The sequence below is a fragment of the Bubalus bubalis genome, chromosome 19 (genome assembly GCF_019923935.1).
Source record: "Bubalus bubalis isolate 160015118507 breed Murrah chromosome 19, NDDB_SH_1, whole genome shotgun sequence".
NCBI classification, from domain to species: domain Eukaryota; kingdom Metazoa; phylum Chordata; class Mammalia; order Artiodactyla; family Bovidae; genus Bubalus; species Bubalus bubalis.
The window spans coordinates 19,740,066-19,762,636 of record NC_059175.1 but is presented as its reverse complement, the minus strand read 5'-3'; the positions used below and the strand labels follow the sequence as shown (position 1 = coordinate 19,762,636).

The window sequence follows — 22,571 nt, the reverse complement described above, 5'->3', positions numbered from 1 at the left end:
TAAAAATTGTTGTTCACCATGTAACCATCACAAACTGTGCAATCATTTACATTTGTGATCATGATGACCTATTCGTGACCTTGCCAGTGCTTTTCTAAATCCCACAAAGAAGTCCTTACTCAGAAGTGTAGCTTTATTACATGTAAGCCCTATAGTGTGTCCACTGCAAACAATTCTAGACAGGTGATCAGTTTGAAGACAGCGTTCTTTGAATCTCTCTAGATCACACATTATAGATATGAGAATAACCAAAAAATACATCTAAGTATATATTCGTACTCTTTGGTTTGATTCTCTGATCAAGTTAGAAGTGAGAGATTGGAACACTGAAGTACATATTTTCCCAAATATTTTCTATTTTCTCAAAGAAATTTTCCCTAGTAATCAATAATGACAGATGATAGGAGGAAGCTGAATATATCAGCATTTCCAAATAGTGTTCTCTAGATTAGTTCTAGAAAGCATAGGTGATGGATGCTATATAGGTACATATGAAGGGAAACAGGTGTTCCATGGTGAAATAAATTTGAGAAAAAATATAACAAAGATAACTGGTTCCTTAGTACTTCCCAGTACCTTTAGTATGCTAACAAATGGATAACGTTTGAGAAGGAAACAAAATAGGAAGCTTTACTCAAAATTTCTTGAGCAAAGAAACATTATTTTTCAGAGTAGCTGCAGAAAAAGGTCTCATGGATTCACTTCATCACATGAACTTGGGAGTCACACAGATCTGAGTTCCTTTTACAGCTCACAACTGCTGTGCAACCTTGAGTTACTGAACTACTCTCAGCCTTGGTGTCTTGAGGTTAATGAGAGATCATAAGATTTAAAAATACCAAGGAAAACTGCATTATACTCTTGACATTCAAATGCATCTTCACAATCCCCAAATTTACTAATATCACTATAGAGTATGATTTTCCCTTAGAAAATTTAATAAAATAAATAAATACTTTCATTGGTACTTTTACTACTTGTTACTTTATAGATAAATATTCTCACTGATATTTTTACTACTTGTTACTTTATAGAAATGTTTTCAGACTTTTTGCCTTTCCTGAAATCTCATTTCCATTAACAGCACTGGTTTGCTAAAGTTTTAATTCCTACTTGATAAGCAATTTTGCATAGACTGGAGGGCTCAATGAAAAATCCCCCTATATATATATATTTTTTTTTTTCTGAAAATAAAAATATGGTGGACTATGGTGAACTTGTTCAGAGAACGTGATCTCATTAATCACTTTAAATTTCACATTTTTAAAATCATTTTTTCTGAAGAATTATCATTTTCTTAGCAGTTTTCTTTTTTGTTACTCTTGTCTAGAACAGGGCTGTCCAACAGAAATATAACATGAACTACAAATGAGGGTCATGCATACAAATTTAAATTTTCTAGAAGCCATATTATAAAAAGATTTTTGAAAAATCAGGTAAAGTTAATTTTAATGATATATTTTACTTAACCCAATATATGCAAAATTTACTATTTATACATGAATCAATACAAAAATTATTGGTAAGAGAGTTTTCACTTTTGTTCATACCAAGTATGTGAAATCCTCTGTGCATTTCACACTTATAGCACTTTTCCCTTGGGTTAGTATAGTTCTAGGACTCTGTGGCTCCTGGCTATCTTGTTGGACAGCCCAAGTCTAGATCAACAGTCATCTTTCTTCTAGGGGCCATTTTTCTAAAGATATAACATGTTTATCACTTCACAGTTACTGCATTTGCAAGGGAGAATGAAGAAACCATATTGCAATGTGCATACTGGCTGATTCTGTAGTTAAGTAACTTTAACCCACAGAACAGCTTGGTTGTACTAGGGATAAAATCACTACCTGTCATGTACGCCAGAGTTCCTCATAGAAGCCAAAATCTCAAAAGCCAAGGGTTACTGTAATTGTTTTATAAGTAAAAAAAAAAAAAAAACCAATAATAGTGACCTGAAGCGTTAAAAAAAATTAAATTCTGCAAATATATGTTGAATACTGATGGCATACATGACGCCTGGCTAGGTCTGGACAGACATTTCAGAATAGTTACTAGATATGAGAAATCCAGTTTTCCTGGCAGTGGTATGTATATGCACACACACAAACACACATATATATCCAAAGATTCACATATATACACATATGCATGTATATATGCATAGCATAAATTTCCCTCATTCTAAAAGGGTCAGTGGTTGGCGATTGCTATTTTGTCTATTTTTTTTTTTAATAATGGGCACCATATATAAAACAGAGAATTAGTCTTGTTTCATAAACAAACTTCCTATTCACATTTAAATTTATCTTCAGGAAGGAATCTGTAGCCTATACTTGTGAAAATAATAACTTGCTGTTGTTCAGTCACTAAGTCATGTCCACCTCTTTGCGACCCCATGAACTGCAACATGCCAGGCTTCTCTGTAAACCCTGAATACATATACATTGGAAGGACTGGTGCTGAGGCTGAAGCTCCAATACTTGGGTCACCTGATGCAAACAGCTGGCTCATTGGAAAAGACCCTGATGCTGGGAAAGATTGGGGCAGGAGAAGAAGGGGGTGACAAAGGATAAGATGGTTGGATGGCATCACTGACTCCATGAACACGAGTTTGAGCAAACTCTAGGAGACAGTGAGGTCCAGGGAAGTCTGGTGTGCTGCTAGCAAAAGCTGATTGCTTACCACACGCCAAGCACTGGTCTCAGAGTTATACATGCCTTCTCTTTCTTAATACTCACAGCAGTTAATGCCGTAGGTGCAGAGGCAACTTAAATAGAATCTACTTAAGAACTGTAACAAATGTCATACACCTGTCAATGGAAAAGCTGCAACTTGAACAAAGGAATCTCAGTTCATAAAGCTAAACTACTCACTTTAAATGCATTGTTCCACACACTTTCTTTCTAGATAACAATTTGTTGTATAACTTGAATTAGATACTTAAAATGGATAGTTATCATAAATGTATCTGAAATCTTAGTGGGAAAGAACTTTTAAAATATAGAGTTTTACACTTAGCATTACCTTTCATTTCATTTTATCCCAGACCCATCCAGGAAAAGGCTTAACTTCATTCCTTATCTCTGATGAATTCCAGAATCTACAACATATGGTGTCTCTTATCTGTCTCATTTCTCCCAGTGCTTGTATTCATCTTTAATGTTGGTATTTTGTGGTCTAGAGGCTCTTGAGAAATAACAAATACCATTCTCCTCTGAACTGTATGTTACCATATTTGGACTTGTTTTTTCATATAATTTTTACTAAGCCCTTTTTATTTATCTCATTTATTAAATTTAAACTTTAGAATGGACAAGTTTACCTTAATTGTATATAAATTTTTACTTTGGCAGTGTGGCAGGGTTTAAACTGCTAACAGCTGCATGTAAACCAGTTGAACCAAATGGGCAAATTAACCTCGCATTAATTGATTTCACAGTAGACATTAAGAAAATTATCTTTTTAGGCACCTTAGAACACACAACTTAAGGTAAAAATTAGTCTTCATCTTTATACCTATCCTCTTGTTCATACTTAGCATTGTTCCAAAGAATAATTATTCTTCTTCTGAATAGTAGTTATTGTTAATAGTAATTATTATTCAGAAGAGTAATGTTAGCAACAGGGTCACTTTTAAAAGTCTGCCAATCCCTGATTTAAGCAACAGATATATGAGTTGAAAGCATACATTTCAAGACCTCATACATGTAGCAGATTATATGTTCTCAATTTACATTTGTTCAGTGAATGATGGAATTGAACATAAATTCAGAAGGACATTGAACTGCTGTTTGATCTCTCCTGAGTTTAGTATTGATTTAATGAATGCATGCTTGGTCATTAATAGTCTTCTTACACCTCCATAATGCTATTTCTATAAGCTTAGAGGGACAAAGTAATTAAACAGTCTATACACTCAATTTCACATGAGAACTTTGAAACCCAGAGAAGTAACTTGCCTGATGTATAATGAGTCAAGATAAGAATGGAAATCTAGTTCAGCTGGTTGCCAGTCATCCAAGCAAAAAGTGGTATAGTTTGTATTTTGATCATCATATAAATGTAACCTCAAGAAACATTGTGTGCTGGGACTTCACCACAATGATAATAAAGAAATTTTATAGTGAAAATAAGAAATTATATTTTGCATGGCAAAATACATAATATATGATAAATAATTAAAGTCAGATTGGATTTGACTATTAAAAACTGTATTGTCTTCCTACAAGATAAGAAATGTTTACAGGAAGGACTTTTTTGCAAATGTTCTAATAGAAAATACTATGTATTCAGTTATTCCTTGGTTTTCCTTGTTAAACAAGAAAACTAAAAGAGGCACTGGCTCACACTTTCCCCTCTCCTCTTAGTTCACTGCCACCAAGAGTAAAAGGGGTAAATAAAATACTTGAAAAGTGGCCAGTGATCATTAAATTTGTGACACAAACTTTCTGCTATTTCTAGTGGTATAGGATGACAGCTTTCTCAGAAGTGTTATACAAATCCTTCTCCGAGAATGGAAACCGCACGGTGGACAGGGCCAGCTTTCGCAGTCAACCTCATTTTTCCTTTAGATATGTTTCGAGACTCTTTTAGTCACTTACATCAGTCATGGAAAATGAAAATTCATTAACTTTTTGATGCAAAAGCAGATGGCTTGGCAACCTCATTCTGAACATTTCAAAAAGAAAAACCACTTACATTCTTAATTTTTCAGACCCATCCTCCTCTCAATAGTGTCATCTTAAGACTGTTTCTGTCAACCAGGAGCAAACCATTAAAAGCTGTTGTTCAGCTGCTCAGTCGTATCCAACTCCTTGCAATCCCATGGACTGCATCACCTTCCGGAGTTTGCTCAAACTCACGTCCATTGAGGTGTTGATGCCATCCAACCATCTTGTCCTCTGTCATCCCCTTCTACTCCTGCCATCAATCCTTCCCAGCATCAGGGTCTTTTCCAATGAGTCAGTTCTTTGCATTAGGTGGCCAAAGTACTGGGGCTTCACCTTCAACATCAGTCCTTCCAACAAATATTCAGGACTGACTTCTTTTAGGATTGACTGGTTGGATCTCCTTGCAGTCTAAGGGGCTCTCAAGAGTCTTCTCCAACATCACAGTTCAAAAGCATCAGTTCTTCAACACTCAGCCTTCCTTATGGCCCAGTTCTCACATCCATACATGACTACTGGAAAAACCATAGCTTTGACTATAAGGACCTTTGTGGGCAAAGCAATGTCTCTGCTTTTTAACATGCTGTCTAGGTTTGTAAGATTCTAAACTGCCAATGCAGTAGGCACGGGTTCAATCCCTGGTCTGGGAACTAAGATTCCACATGCTCTGCAGTGTGACCCAAAGATCAAATGCTGTAGATAAATATTTACAAAATTCCAAATAATTTATTTCCCATGTCTAAATATTTTGTTTGTGATCCATTTATTATATCATGAAATCTGCCCTACACTAATAAGAATCAGGACTACTTTTGGATTCTACTAAAGGATGACTTTTTTTTCTGATTTCACATGGAGCAAGACATTTGTATTTGCAAAATTTACTCTATCTGAAAAAAATTGACTCAAACATCTATATCCTAAAACTCCTTCCTACTCCAACAGGATTAGTAGCATCAACACCATCTTGGAGCTTGTCAGAGATGCAGATGCAGTTAGCCCTACCTTAGCCCTACTCAATCAGAACCTGAGTGTTAACAAGATCCCCAGGAATTAAGTGTGAATATTCAGTTTTGAGAGGCACTGGCCTAAGCCACAGAATTCAGTTTTTGATTATAAGTTATCTTGCTCTTTTCAGCAAAAGCCTAAGTTTCCTCATGGTTTCTGGCACTGGGCCTTCATTTAAACACGATCCTTAGGAACTCAGTTGTGTCCAACTCTTTGTGACCCTTTGGACTGTAGCCTGCCAGGCTCCTCTGTCCATGGGATTTTCCAGGCAAGAATTACTAGAGGGGGTAGCCATTTTCTCCAGCAGGGGATTTTCCTGACCCAAGGATCGAACCCATGTCTCTTGACTCAAATACAGTAAAATGATTTAAAAAAGAAGAAGGGAAAGCATTTCCAACACAAAAATAAAGCCTGAAAAACGGAATGTGTGCTTTGTTTATTTCCCCACGTTTTATTTTGCTCTCAGATTGTTCTACAAGGTACCACCTTAGAATAAGTTCCCCCAGTGGAGGCTGAACTCCATCATGCCACGTAGGTCAATCTGTATTCAATGAATATTAGGCTGATTATCTACTTAGAGCATGATCCTTGTGCCTAGCGATCCTCTTTCTCTCTGAATTTGGATATTTTGTATCCTATTATCTCCCTGACAGCAGACAGGACAACAGGGAGTTGAAAACAAAGATTAGTTATGCTGCTTTTTTAAAGCAATTTGGCTGAAAAGTTTCATAGGTTGATATATTGAATAAATTAATCCTGTGGACTTTACCATGCCACAATAATAAATTTTAATTTATCATTGATTAAACAATTAGCTGTTCAAAGCTGCTATTTGGTTTATATAGGAAATAATATTGACCTGAAAAAATTAATACAATTTCCAACCAGACCCAGGGAGTTACTTGCTGCTGCTAAGTCGCTTCAGTCGCATCTGACTCTGTGCAATCCCATAAACGGCAGCCCACCAGGCTCCCCCGTCCCTGGGATTCTCCAGGCAAAAACACTGGGGTGGGTTGCCATTTCCCTCTCCAATGCATGAAAGTGAAAAGTCAAAGTGAAGTCGCTCAGTCGTGTCTGACTCCCAGCGACCCCATGGACTGCAGCCTACCAGGCTCCTCAGCTCATGGGATTGTCCAGGCAAGAGTACTGGAGTGGGGTGCCATTGCCTTCTCCAAAGGGGGTTACTTAGGTACTGAGAAATATCAATTTTGAGGACTATTAATTTTAAGGAAAACCCCATTTATGAAGAATCTAAAAGTAAGATTTAAGTATAACAGCATCCAGAGCCCACTAGGTAGAGACTAAAGTTTAGAAGATAGAGTTATAAATTCTTAATTTCTTCCCCAATTTCTAAAACTTACTTTTCAGTTCATGATTTCAAGTATCTGTCTGATAATAAAGTATATATTACTTCATGCCATGGGATCTCTAGAATACATTTATATTGCCTTAGCTTTCCTTTTTATTCTACCTTATAAGCCACCAATTAGAGAGCATTAGGACTGGAATTTGAAAGCTTCAAGATATATAACCTACAGCTATTATATATGCTACATCTCTCCATGTATATACATGTATATAGTCCATGTACATGTGATCTGATCTGTGGCTCAGATCATGAACTCCTTATTGCCAAATTCAGACTTATATTGAAGAAACCAGGGAAAACCACTAGACCATTCAGGTATGACCTAAATCAAATCCCTTATGATAATACAGTGGAAGTGACAAATAGATTCAAGGGATTAGACCTGATAGACATAATGCCTGAAGACTATGGACGGAGGTTCATGACATTGTGCAGGAGGTGGGGATCAAGACCATCAGCAAGAGAAAGAAATGCAAAAAGGCAAAATGATTGTCTGAGGAGGCCTTACAAATAGCTGAGAAAAGAAGAGAAGCAAAAGGCAAAGGAGAAAAGGAAAGATATACCCAATTGAATGCAGAGTTGAATGCTATTCCAAAGAATAGCAAGGAGAGATAAGAAGGCCTTCCTCAGCAATCAATGCAAAGAAATAGAGGAAAACAACAGAATGGGAAAGACTAGAGATCTCCTCAAGAAAATTAGAGATACCAAGGGAACATTTCATTCAAAAAATGGGCACAATAAAGGACAGAAATGGTATGGACCTAACAGAAGCAGAAGATATTAAGAAGTGGTAACAAGAATACACAGAAGAACTATACAAAAAAGATCTTCATGATTCAGATACTCACCATGGTATGATCACTCACCTAGAGCCAAACATCCTCGAATGCGAAGTCAAGTGGGCCTTAGGAAGCATCACTACGAACAAAGCTAGTGGAGGTGATGGAATTCCAGTTGAGCTATTTCAAATCCTAAAAGATGATGCTGTGAAAGTGCTGCACTCAATATGCCAGCAAATTTGGAAAACTCAGCAGTGGCCACAGGACTGGAAAAGGTCAGTTTTCATTCCAATCCCAAAGAAAGGCAATGCCAAAGAATGCTCAAACTACCGCACAATTGCACTCATCTCACACGCTAGTAGAGTAATGCTCAAAATTCTCCAAGCCAGGCTTCAGCAATATGTGAACCGTGAACTTCCTGATGTTCAAGCTGGTTTTAGAAAAGGCAGAGGAACCAGAGATCAAATTGCCAACATCAAGTTGGATCATTGAAAAAGCAAGAGAGCTCCAGAAAAACATCTACTTCTGCTTTATTGACAACACCAAAGTCTTTGACTGTGTGGATCACAACAAACTGTGGAAAATTCTGAAAGAGATGGGAATACTAGACCACCTGACCTGCCTCCTGAGAAATCTGTATGTAGATCAAGAAGCAACAGTTAGAACTGGACATGGAACAACAGACAGGTTCCAAATTGGGAAAGGAGTATGTGAAGGCCATACATTGTCACCCTGCTTATTTAACTTATATGAAGAGTACATCATGAGAAACGCTGGGCTAGATGAAGCACAAGCTGGAAGCAAGATTCCCAGGAGTAATATCAATAACCTCAGAAATGCAGATGACAGCACCCTTATGGCAGAAAGTGAAGAAGAACTAAAGAGCCTCTTGATGAAAGTGAAAGAGGAGCGTGAAAACGCTGGCTTAAAACTCAACATTCAGAAAACTAAGATCATGGTGTATGGTCCCATCACTTTATGGTAAATAGATGGGGAAACAGTGGAAACAGTGACCAGACTTTATTTCCTTGGGCTCCAAAATCACTGTAGATGGTGACTGCAGCCATGAAATTAGAAGATGCTTGGTCCTTGGAAGAAAAGGTATGACATACCTAGACAGCACATTAAAAAGCAGAGACGTTACTTTGCCAACAAAGGTCCGTCTAGTCAAAGCTATGGTTTTTCCAGAAATCATGTATGGATATGAGACTTGGACTATAAAGAAAGCTGAGCATCGAAGAATTGATGCTTTTGAACTGTGGTGTTGGAGAAGACTCTTGAGAGTCCCTTGGACTGCAAGGAGATCCAACCAGTCCATTCTAAAGGAAATCAGTTCTGAATATTCATTGGAAGGACTGATGCTGACGCAGAAGCTCCAATACTTTGGCCACCTGATGTGTAGCTGACTCATTGGAAAAGACCGTGATACTGAGAAAGACTTAAGGTGGGAGGAGAAGGGGGAATGACGGAAGATGAGATGGCTGGATGGCATCACTGACTTGATGACATGAGTTTGAGTAGGCTCATGTTGAGTAGGCTCATTGAGGAGTTCGTGAGGGACAGGGGATCCTGGCATGCTGCAGTCCACAGGGTCGCAAAGAGTTGGATATGACTGAGTGACTGAAGTGAACTGACATCTCTCCAATCGTTGCCTAGAAATTAATGATCACATTTTGACATGGTAGAAACTGAACCTGAGTCAGCCTGCTTATTTGATATCACAGAAGTAAGGCTGATATCATGAATCAACTTATGATGAACTTTAGAGGCAGTGATATATGTCACCAGAATCTTGACATTAAAAAAACAATGACAAAGAGGAAAGAGAACAAAAGAAACAACTGCTCTAAGTGCATGAACTGAAAAAAGAAATCTGTGAAAAAAACAAGACACATTTACTGTATCTTGATTTATATTGTCTATGTACTAGCATGTTTAAACAGGTTAAGCTGACTTAGGAAACGACCAAAACAACTTTTCCAAGAAATAATTTATGGAAGAAAAAAGCTGACAAACACAACACAGGATATATAACTAGAAATAAAAATAGAAGTTGGAAAATTTCAAATAGAATAAAGGGTCATATTGGTTTTGCTAACAATGATGATTATTGGGTTGACAAATATGGATAAAAGGTAAGAATAAGACCATAGATTTAAATGAAATATGGGTCAAAGAGAGGGGGAAAGTTCTATTTCTGCACAAAAGGCCAAATTTCCGACAACAGTCACTTATTTCACAGGTATGTATTATTCATCATGAGGAGAAATAAAGTGTGAAGGTCTCACTATTACCCATATTATTTCTGGAAAAACAAGTCACTCAATCAGAAGATTCATTGCCATAAATAAAAGGCATTAGATGACATTGCTATAACTAAGCAATGCTTTATTAAGATTCTGTCATTGAAAATGGAATACTTCCATTGCCGAGGATGTGCAAAAATGGAACGTTGCTTTGGGGATTATATAAATGGTACAATCACTTTGAAAATCTATTTGGGAATATCTAAAAATATACATATAACCTACAACCTGGAAATTCTATTCTTTGGGATATATCCAACTTACGTGTATGAAAACAAACTTACACACACCACACACATATTTGTTTAACAAATGATATATCCTAGAATGTTCACAGAAGCTCTATTCATGATAGCCTGAAACTGGAATACCCAAGTATCTACCAACAATAGTAATTTGCAGTATATTTACTCAATGCAACACTGTGAGAATGAGCATGCACAATCTACAACCACACAAAAATGATATGGAGGAATCTCACTATCTCAGTGGTGAACAAAAGTAGCCAAAACAGAAGAGTTTATACTGTATAATTTCATTCACAAAAAGCACAAAACTGGCAAAACAAACCTATGCTCTTAGAAGTTAGGATAGTGGTTATCTTTAGAATTATAGTGACTGGAGATGACCATGATGGAGTATCCTTGGGAGCTGGTATCCCTGGCAGCTGACTACTGGTTACATGAGTAAAATTGGCTCAGTAGCGTTTTTCTTACCCAGTAGCACATTCATACCTATCATATATCAACTAGTGTCTCATACAGTGCTGAGAGTTACATACCAATCACTTAACCAAAAAAAAAGAGGCCCTCCCCTTTCAACCAACACTGGGAAGGCAAGATACTTTTTATAAAAGTCATACACGGCTAACACAAACATTAAGCCTTTTAAGTTCATTCCAAAACACAATATAACGTCTCTCCAGCCAATAACTTCTTCCCCTTTCTTGGCATTTCTATAAGTCAGAGTTCTCTGATGTTTCTGTTTCTTCAGCTCACATGGATTTCCTTAGCAGGAGAAACCTGATGTTTCATGTCCCTCAGTATCTTGGCCAAAGCGTAGGAAGGCAGCATACACAATGAGCAGTTGTAAGGGTCATGCTTATCCTCCACAGGGGAGACGGGCAAAGCCACGCCCACTGGCAGCAGTACCGCTGGCAACAGGCAACCACCTGTGCTCACGATGTTTTGAACTTTATGGCAAAGAGTTCAGGAAGGCTATGGCAGGGAAATATCTAGTCACTTCCGAGGAAACAGTAAGATTATAGAAATGAAATAGTTATGTGAGTAATACAAGGTTTTCCTCCTAGTTCATCTGCGATCAGGGTGGTCACACTTTGTGGAACCCACAGATGAGAGGTCTGTGTCAAGTACAACCCAAAGATGGCAGAAGGATTTTGTTGTTTTTCTCTCCCCTAAAGTGACCACCCTTTCACTAGAGAATGTATTTACGTCATCAAACTACTAAGATTTTTAAACAGGACATCCATCTTCCCTTTGCATGAGAACACTAATCAGATTCAGCTAATTTTTCATTCCCTATCTAAACATTGCCATATGTGAAAAGAGAAATCTCTGAAAACCAAGGATATTTTAGAGTTATAGCTCTCCTCAGGCCAATCTACTTTGTTATCCTATATAAACATATTCTGCCATTATATTGTGTTATTCATAACAATTTTCAGTGGATAATCCACAAATCAACTAAGGACAAGTTAATTGCCAAAAGGGATCGAGCAACAAGCATTAGAAGACTAATATTTATAGGCGCCATCCAAAAAATATATGTGCTAGAGACAAGATTGGTCTGGCTAGCTCTCCTTCTAATCCAAGATTTTACATTTGTATGATTAATTTTGAAAATCGAAAATTTATCCCATAATTATCTTAGCTTATTACATCCATGTTTCAGGCAGGAATGTGGACGTGTGACATGGACAGACACATCAAAAAAAGGTATTACTATATGACATACTACTGCCACTATTTTTTTAATAAGTTCACTTATTTTTAGTTGGAGGATAATGACTTTACAATATTGTGTTGGTTTCTGCCATACATCAACACGAATTAGCCATTGGTGTACATTTGCCCCCTCCCTCTTGAATCTCTCTCCCAGCTCCTATCCCATCTCACCCGTCTTGGTTGTCACAGAGTACCGGATTGAAGCTCCCTGTCACACAGCAAATTCCCACTGCCTATCTATTTCACATGGGGTAATATATATGTTTCAATGCTACTACTGCTATCAATTAACTGACTTTCCATTTTTTGCTTCAATATTTTCTATCTTCTGAGGATTAGATGAAAAAATGTAATTCAAAATACACTGTATCCACTCAGCCACATTATGTCTTTTGATTGGGCATTTAGTGCATTTACATTTAACGTGGTTACTGAATATATGTTCTTACTGCACTTTGTTAACTGTTTTAGGATTATTTTTGTAGGATTTTTTGTTGTTGTTGTTGTTGTTCCTTTCTTCTTTTGTTCTCTTCTCTTGTGATTTGATGACTATCTTTATTGTTATGTTTGGATTCCTTGTGTGTGTGTGTGTGTGTGTGTGTGTGTGTGTGTATCTAGTATAGGTTCTTGGATTGTATAAACTGCCCCTTCTCTTCCATCTCCTCCTTATATTTCATTATATTTTTTACAATAAAGGTGAAGCCAAGGCAAACTCACTCAAGAGACTGGAGTCTTATCTGATCAAGAACACAGTCGGTAATGAGGTCAGCACCCATATAGTTTCATCCACTTGGTGCAATCTGAATTACACCTTGTCTGCCTAGGACTGCAAATGCACCCATGGATGTACGGTTTCCCCAAGCAGAATCTCCCATCCAAATCCCTATTTTATTTTGTTGCTTATTGTCTGCCTTCCTCCACTAGAAAATAAGCTTTATGAGAGCAAAGATCCACCCACTTTCCTTGTCATTATGTCTCTAGTACAAGGTAAGTGTTTTTAAGTAGCTAACAAAGCATCAGCATAGGGCTGTGCTAGAACCATCCTTATGTGCGCTCAGTCACTCAGTAGGGTCTGACTCTTTGCAGCTCCTGATTTGTAGCCCATCAGGTTCCTCTGCGGAGAAGGCAATGGCACCCCACTCCAGTACACTTGTCTGGAAAATCCCATGGACGGAGGGGCCTGGTGGGCTGCAGTCAATGGGGTCACTAAGAGTCGGACACGACTAAGCGACTTCCCTTTCACTTTTCACTTTCATGCATTGGAGAAGGAAATGGCAACCCACTCCAGTGTTCTTGCCTGGAGAATCCCAGGGACGGGGGAGCCTGGTGGGTTGCTGTCTATGGGGTCGCACAGAGTTAGACATGACTGAAGCGACTTAGCAGCAGCAGCAGCAGCAGGTTCCTCTATCCATGGAATTTTCCAGGCAAGAATACTGGAGTGGGTTGCCATTTCCTTCTCCAGAGAACCATCCATACTGGTTGGCAAAAGCAAACTGTTAAATTTTCAGAAATATTTCTAAGTTGGTTGTTATATCTAATGACTACTAAAAATTAAATTATATAAACTTACAATTAAAAATTATGTTGAAAAGAATGGTATTAAATATTCAAAACTCATCACTTAATAATCAGGCTACATTTTATTATTATCTACATTCCTGATGTCATGCATGTCTATTGCACCTATATGTACAATTTGGCATCTCCTGTCAATGCCATACTTAGTGACCTCTGTGGCTTGAAACGGACCGGTGGGAGAATTTTTGCCATGGAAATCAGCAAATACTACAAACAGGCTCTTCTGGTGTTTTCACAGAGAGCTGACTGTTAACATTTACCAGCATGCCACTGACCAGGCTTATCAATGGCATTGGACAATCAGCTTCTGGATGAATGTATTCATATTTTATCCGAATTCTGATTGTATTCGAGTGCTTTATTCATGTTCACATTAGTTCTTATAGAGTGTGTTCCTTTAGCCCAAGACAAAGCTTCTATTTTTCCAGTTCATTCCCAGGGCTTCTTTTTGGAATGCAGTATGCACACTTGTTGCTCTTGGAATGTCTGTCTTTTGCATTAGATTGATTTCAGCTACTCAATAGCTACAAAGGTTTTCAAACTTTTCAATGTTGGGTGATAGGTTTGAGCAGATGAACTCCAGGGTCTCTTCAGCTTTGACCCTCTGTTCCATGATACAGGGAAAGGAAGCAAAATGCCCCCACTCTTGTCAGGGGTCTAAAAACATTGGCAAATTGGCTCATTCATTCAGCACAAGCATATACATCAAGCATTTATTATATGCCATACCCCCTTCTGGGTACTGGTAATACAGAGGTGGAAAAAAGACAAAAACTGCTGCCATATGGAGCTTAAATTTTGATATGGATTAACTAACATTAATTTTACTGTTGTCTACATGCCAGGCATGACCTCTGACTAATGGACAATCCTCATAACCCTCCCATTTAAAGATGAAGAAACTAAGGCTAAACTGAAGAGAAATAGCTTGACTAATGTCTCAGAGCTATGAAGACTTTGACATTCCAACCTCAACAATGCGACTGGACAGCCAACCAGCTCTCAACCTGGCTCCCCACTGTGTCTTATCAATGTGAGGCTGTTTTTCTACGTGCAGGTTGCTTATAACATAATTGTTTATAGGTGAGCAGTTTTGTGCTATTCGATAACCAAGAGCAGTTCCAATGTTAATGAAGTAATTTACAGAAGCATCAAAGAATGGATGAAACAGTAAGGGAAATATAGAAAATGCTATTAAAGAGGAGGTAGGCATGTACCTATTCCATGTAAAGGCTCTTTGAACCAGACACTTGTATTTTCCACTTACAGACAGGGAATCTACTAAAGAAGGTCAAGCAATTACCCAGTTAAGAAAGCAGCAGAGGGGCTTCCCTCTTGGCTCAGTGGTAAAGAATCCACTTGCCAAAGCAAGAGACACAGTTTGACTCTGGTCCAGAAAGATCCCACATGCCTCAAAGCCACTAAGCCTGGGAGCCACAACTATTGAGCCTGAACTCTAGAGCTTGGAAGCACCAACTACTGAGCCCATGTGCCACAACTGTTGAAGCCCATGTGCCCCAGAGTCCCTGCTCTGCAACAAGAGAAAGCACTGCAATGAGAAAGCCCACACACTCAACTAGAGAGTAACCCCCGCTCTCTAGTAACCAGAGTAACTAGAGAAAAGTCTGTGCACCATCGAAGACAATGCATAGCCAATAAATAAATAAATAAAATTATTAAAAAAGAAAGCAGCAAAACTGGCATCCAAGTGTGGTCTATTTGGCTTTAAAGCCAGAGTCTCCCTCCTATAACACCCGCCCCCCCCCCCCACCTTTCACAATGTGCAATGGTTGTTAAACATGTTGTTATTATCATAATGACTGTAATGTTGCCTATAACGAAACCATTTCACTCATGTTCAATTAAGCCAGTGTTACTCACAATTTGGAACATCATTAAGAATGCCATTCAATATGCAAGACAATGCCAGTGGAATAAATAGGCATGATGCAGATGAAGTTGACCTGTGTAGCTCAGAGAATCTTTTGGCTTCTCTGAACAGTTGGCCAAGGAGCAACATTCTGGCAGTAAAATATAACCACAGGACCAATGTTTTTGGCCACATGAAATGAGCCAGATGGAACCAGATGAAGCAAAAACCCAGGAAGAGGACAGAAGCACATAAATTCACTGATTAGTTTCCTTTTTTCTTTCATAAGAAACACATATTGTGATGCTTCTGCTTAATACTACTTTAAGCCAACCTCAATTAGGTTAGAAGACTGTTCAGATATTATTTGATAACTTTATATTTTGGTCAATCATTATACCCTGTTATACACCAGATTACAAGGTGTTCTTTAGAGGAAGGCTCTGAGTTCAGTCAATGAGGCTGGTTAAGTCTATCAGAATGTCACCTCTTATTATGGAACTTCTGTGTGGCAATGAGAAGATCTGATCAAGAAATGGAAAGTGAGAAAGTGACTAGAAGTCGAGCCTCTAGGACAGGGTTCAAACTTGGGCATGTTCCCTAAACTCTCTCTGCCTAGTTTCATCATCTGTAAGGTAAATACAATGCAAGTCCTCCTTGTGGGGTTGTTTTGTAGGATGAAATAAGATAATGTATTTGGAGAGTGCTGGAAACACTATCTGGCACATACTAAATCCCCAATACAATTTAGATTTTATTATTACTCTGGACTTCTGACCACATGTGGGTTGTATAGCCACTGGTCCCTAAACCTCCAATTTTCCTCTCATTTGGTGGTAATTATACCCCTACTCTTCAGTTCAGTCACTCAGTCGTGTCTGACTCTTTGCAACCCCATGGACTGCAGCATGCCGGTCTTCCCTGTCCTTCACCAACTCCTGGAGTTTGCTCAAACTCATGTCCATCGAGTCAGTGATGCCACCCAACCATCTTATCCTCTGTCGTCTCCTTCTCCTCCTGCCTTCAATATTTCCCAGCATCAGGTTCTTTTCCAGTGAATCAGCTCTTCACATCAGATGGCCAAAGTATTGGAGTTGCAGCTTCAGCATCAGTCCTTCCAATGAATATTCAGGACTGATTTCCTTTAGGATTGACTGGTTTGCTGTCCTTGTAGTCCAAGGGACTCTCAAGAGTCTTCTCCAACACCACAGTTCAAAAGCATCAATTCCTCAGTGCTCAGCTTTCTTTATAGTCCAACCCTCACATCCATACATGATTACTGGAAAAATCATAGCTTTGACTAGACAGACATTTGTTGGCAAAGTAATGTCTCTGTTTTTTAATATGCTGTCTAGGTATGTCATAGCTTTTCTTCCAAGGACCAAGAATCTTCTAATTTCATGGCTGCAGTCACCATACACAGTGACTTTGGATACCCAAAAAATAAAGTCTCACTGTTTCCATTGTTTCCCCATCTATTTGCCATGAAGTGATGGGACCAGATGCCATTGTCTTAGTTTTCTGAATGTTGAGTTTTAAGCCAACCTTTTCACTCTCCTCTTTCACTTTCATCAAGAGGCTCTTTAGTTCCTCTTCGCTTTCTGCCATAAGGGTGCTGTCATCTGCATATCTGAGGTTATTGACATTTCTCCCAGCAATCTTGATTCCAGCTTGTGCTTCATCTAGCCCAGCTTTTTGCATGCTGTACTCTGCATATAAGTTCAATAAGCAGAGTGATAATGTATGGCCTTGACGTACTCCTTTCCCAATTTGGAACCTGTCTGTTGTTCCATGTCCAGTTCTAACTGTTGCTTCCTGACTTACATACAGATTTCTCAGGAGGCAGGTCAGGTGGTCTGGTATTCCCATCACTTTCAGAATTTTCCACAGTTTGTTGTGATCCACACAGTCAAAGGCTTTGGCCTAGTGAATAAAGCAGAAGTAGATGTTTTTCTTGAACTCTCTTGCCTTTTCGATGATCCAATGGATGTTGGCAATTTGATCTCTGGTTCCTCTGTCTTTTCTAAATCAAGCTTGAACATCTGAAGTTCATGGTTCACATACTGTTGAAGCCTGACTTGGAGAATTTTGAGCATTACTTTGCTAGCATGTGAGATGAGTGCAATTGTGTGGTCATTTGAATATTCTTTGGCATTACTTTTCTTTGGGATTGGAATGAAAACTGACCTTTTCCAGTCCTGTGGCCACTGCTGAGTTTCCCAAATTTGCTGGCATATTGAGTGCATCACTTTAACAGCATCATCTTTGAGGATTTGAAATAGGTCAACTGTTTTATCCTAAAAATTGAATGAGATGAGGTATGGAACAGAACACTAAAAAGAGCAGATAGTAACATCTGTTACATTTGAAAAGCTTTAATTTTTTTTTTTTTTATGCCACAGAATAGGAGGTACTAATGTGAAACTTGGAAAGTTACATCTCAGCTTACTGATTTGTTGGCAGGACTCATTTCTTTAAGACTTTGGCTCTAGCCATCATTTTCTAGTGAGCAAATTCAGTTCAGTTACTCAGTCGTGTTTGACTCTTAGTGACCCCATTAAGTGCAGCACGCCAGGCCTCCCTGTCCATCACCAACGCCCAGAGTTTACTCAAACTCATGTCCATCGATTTGGTGATACAATCCAGCCATCTCATTCTCTGTCGTCCCCTTCTCCTCCTGCTTCCAATCCCTCCCAGCATTAGGGTCTTTTCCAATGAGTCAACTCTTCACATGAGGTAGCCAAAGCACTGGAGTTTCAGTTTTAGCATCAGTCCTTCCAAAGAACACCCAGGACTGATCTCCTTTAGGATGGACTCCTTGCCGTCCAAGGGACTCTCAAGAGTCTTCTCCAACACCACAGTTCAAAAGCATCAATTCTTCAGTGCTCAGCTTTCTTCACAGTCCAACTCTCACATCCATACACGACCACTGGAAAAACCATGGCCTCGACTAGATGGACCCATAGGCACCTCATAAGAAATGTTCCTTTTAACATTCCTTTTTGAAAAGACAAAGTTCTGTGATTTGTTCAGATTGGAAGACAAGACCATCTCTAAAAGGGTAACTTTCTAGAAAAAGAGAAACTCAAGTTTCTGTGAATGTTACTATAATTTTAAACCATAACATTTTTAAAAAACAAAAGGTCCCAGAGTTCCCTTGGGGAATTGTCAGAGTCCTCCAACCTGCTAAGTCCTAGCTCTTTGTTCTTTCTTGGCTTCCAAGATAATTTTCTTCCCAGTTTTTGAGGTACTACATTTAAACTACATTTAAACATGAGTCTACTCACTGATACCACTTTCTCATTTCTAACGGAAGCACGTCATTCCCTTCTGTCTCTCCTCTAAAGCAGACACAAGAGGTGTGGCTCTCATTCTAGGGCTACAGAGGAAAATCAGTCTCTTTAGAACGTAATCCTCTTTTCCTGTCTCTCTCTTTTTCTGCATCAAATCAAATTTAGCTTAATAAGTTATACGTTAATTATGTCTGGCTTTCTCTAAAAGTATAGTTTATCCACAAAAGGCAAGAACTCATCACTGTTGAAGAACAACTTTCAAATCTATTTTAAACACTGTAGTACTGCCCAAGGTTGGGCTTCGCAGGGATCAACACTCATCAAATACATATGATTTGTGGTTACTTTAAAAAAATCAGACTCTTTATGGACCTGGCTTTCCTTCAGCCCGAATGCCACAGGGAGTGAAAACAATACCAGAGACAAATATTCCAGCTTAACATTAGAGTATTACCAGTGTCATGCATAATATCCATTCCATCTTTCAAAGGAAAAGAAAAAAAACCCTCTACTGGGCACATGTGAGAATTTTACAGACTATAAAATTATGTTTATTAAACCAAAAAAACTTGTAAATGAGAAATTCAACCAAGAAATCTTGGCTAACGCCTCATTATGTCATTTGCTTCACTAGTAGAATTATATCTAAAGCCTCTCAAAGGTCAAGATAAGTTTAAATTACTTCCCTGCTTTAAAGATCTCATAGATTAAAAAAGAAATGAAGAAATACAAAAGCTCGGTTGCAAAACTGTGGGGTATTTCAAATGTTTACATCAAATAGCTTAATACTTTTGACTCCAGGGAAGCTATGCAATGAAACTGTCATTCAGAAGATAAATGTAGAATTTAAACGTGTGGGTGTATGTCTATGTGTGTATGTGTGTGCATGTACATAGGCATAAATACTGTGACTCGTGAATTTGAGTTGATGTGGTCTGATAAAAGTTTAAAGCGATACAATAAACATTTCCCCCACCGTTGTCAGCACAGTGCTGTGACTGAATGTCCATTCTTGTTTTTAGTACTAAGAGACCTCTGAAAATGTGAGGTCAGAGTGTCCAACTGCTGTCTTAGCTTTTTAACTTTCCACTGAACTCATGGCTTGTGATAGGTCCTGATCATATCCACAAGTTGATTTTTCACACAGAAATCCAACTCTCTTAGTTGAGTAATATCAACTGTGAGAGTGTATGTAGCAAGATGTTTCATCAAATATGCATTAATGGTATTCCCCCTGCATGGAAAGGAGCCTCTGAACTCAAGGAAATTTTAATCCAAATGGATAGAGAAAATAGGGCCCACAGAAGAGTGAAGAGAGTACATATAAACAATTAATATTATTTGGTAAATTAACAATCAAATTAAAAGCAAATGAATGAGCAACAGAGTCTCTTAAGTTTCAAAAGAGACTGGTCCTTAATGGCTTTTCAGGATGTCATTCTCACCTCTTAAACTTGTTATGAAAGAAGGTTAGAACTACAAACTCAGGGCATTTAAATATACAGAAAATTCATCCTTAGACATACCAGTGCTTATACTATTTTGGAAAGGATAAAACTGACAAGAAAATGAAAATATCTTTGGCAGACCAAGAAGGCAAGTTTCATAATATATCTGCAGATCACACAGGAGAGTTTAAACTCTGCATTTCTCAAGATTTCTGAAATCCTTTAGACAAACATGCTATTTCTTTTACCCTACCCAGCAGTTAGATATGCATGATATTTGGAAATTTGTTATCAGATTTCAACGGTAAGGAGTTTCTAGAAGCCACCATCTATTGGAAATATGCACAGTAATGCTTACAAATCTTAAATAAGCATACAACTTAGCAGATAAGAAGCATGAGATGTAAATAATAAGCATGAGATGTGAATTCAGTAGAATATAAAGCATATAGTAGGCATATAATTTCTAACTTTGAATCATTCTTAACTGTAACAAATTAACATAATTAATAAAAATAAATGATGTTTATTCTGTTTTGAAGTAGAAGTACTAACTGGCAGTACATCTAGAAGTAAGGAAGTGCTACTTAAAACTTTAACTTCCATCTTTTATTTATCCCTTGTCAAAGTTTGCTTATTCTTTGTTACTAGGGAAGATTATAATTTGAGTCTTTTTGATTTCTTAGTTCCCTAAAAAATTCCAAGGACACCATCTTTAATACTGTCTAAAACAAATAAACAATTCTTGTGGATTATTTTAATCTAAACTTTGACTGTGTTTATGCAAGTAAATCTGAACACATTTGAATCCAAATTTAATGCATAATTCTAAACAGGCCTGGTGGTTTCCAGATATGTTACATTTTGTCTAAAGAAATTCTTGAAATTTTGCTTAAGATTTCACCTCTATTTGCTACTGGTGAAATAGCTTGCAATGCTACAGACTAACCAATCAAAACCAAAAAAATGTGTGAAGGGTCAATCTTTTCTTTGTAAACATCTAGAATACTGAAGCAAAAAGGAAATCAAAGATTTTTCTCAATGTCTTCTTTTTCTTTCCAAATTATTGGGTTAAAATAAGCCTAAGTTGGATGTAAAGCAAACCTGTCACTGACAATTTATTTAAGTCTTGAGCTCAAGATTTTTCATATATTTCCACAGAAATCTTTGGACATAACAGATTAAGAACATATTCCCTTCTATTTTGTGGTATCTAATTCCCCTTGGCAAAATTAAAACTCCGAACTACTATCTAGACCATAGAGATAATTTCTACTTTTCCATGTGAATAGGACCTGAAACACTTATACATACACAGAAGTGTTTTGTTGTTGTTTGTTTGCTTCTTGAACCAAACAAGAAACCATCCCTGCTATTTCAAGGGTTAACCGAAAGTTAGTACGACAGAATCTGGCTACGTTACGTCCATTAAGTGGGCTAACACACTTGTTTTCCAGATGCCAGCCACGGGGATGCTTTTCTAAGTTTACCATTTAACTCTCAAAATCAGCTTTTAGAGTTAGTCAATTTCCTTCTGCTTCTGGGGGTTCCCAAATAGCCTCGGCTCTGTTAAGGTTCTCATCTTCACAGTTCCTATTCTGTATACTGCCCATTTATCCTGCCAATTGAAGGCAATCTAGGAAACAGAAGTTAAACAGATCAATACAGGGCACGAGACTTCTTTGCAGGGGGCCTAGGGCGACGGAGGCTGATGAAAAAAATTGATCCCAGCCACAAAAAGGAAAGAACAATACCTGTAAGACTTTGAGAATCGTGATCTTGACTTGACTCTTGTGGACAGTGCTGGCACTGAGGCTCCCCGAGGGTCCCACACAAAAGCCATGTGTGAAGGAGGTGCCGGGGTTGCTGGAGACAGAGGCAAGTCAGAGTGGGTGCAGAGCCCTGGGGCAGGGGGGCCCCTGGAGAAGCAGTAGGCACTTGCGGCCAAGGGCGGGCATTTCCTCTGAGCCTGCTCTGGGCTGCCAGCGAGGTGGCAGGTGGCTGAAGCACAGCTAGAAGAGATGGCCGGGACTTCCTGCCTCATGACACTTGCCCTTTGCGACACAGCTTGCTTCACTCCGACTTCATCTCATTAATAACATGAGAAACGCTCCCTTGAAAATTTGTTTTTAAATATGGCCCTGATTAAACAGCACAGTCACATGCCACTCCTGGAAAGCACAACACACACAAGCGCGCACACACACACACACACACACACACAAACACACACACACATACACACACACATTGTGAAAGGCATGACTGAAGTGGGTAAACCTTAATATC

General features: G+C 38.3%; 1 protein-coding gene across 16 annotated transcripts in view; it reads right to left on the bottom strand.

Moving 5' to 3' along the window:
* PDE4D (phosphodiesterase 4D) overlaps positions 1-22,571 on the bottom strand; it is a 1,672,581-nt gene that overhangs the window by 359,985 nt on the left and 1,290,025 nt on the right. The window contains exon 1 of one of the 16 annotated variants that reach the window (XM_006064840.4): positions 22,037-22,459. The exons of the other annotated variants lie outside the window; for them this stretch is intronic. Coding sequence (XP_006064902.2) covers positions 22,037-22,326 — 290 coding nt within the window. The 5' untranslated portion in view covers positions 22,327-22,459. Of the gene's footprint in view, positions 1-22,036; positions 22,460-22,571 lie in introns of those variants that run through there. 16 annotated transcript variants of the gene reach the window in all.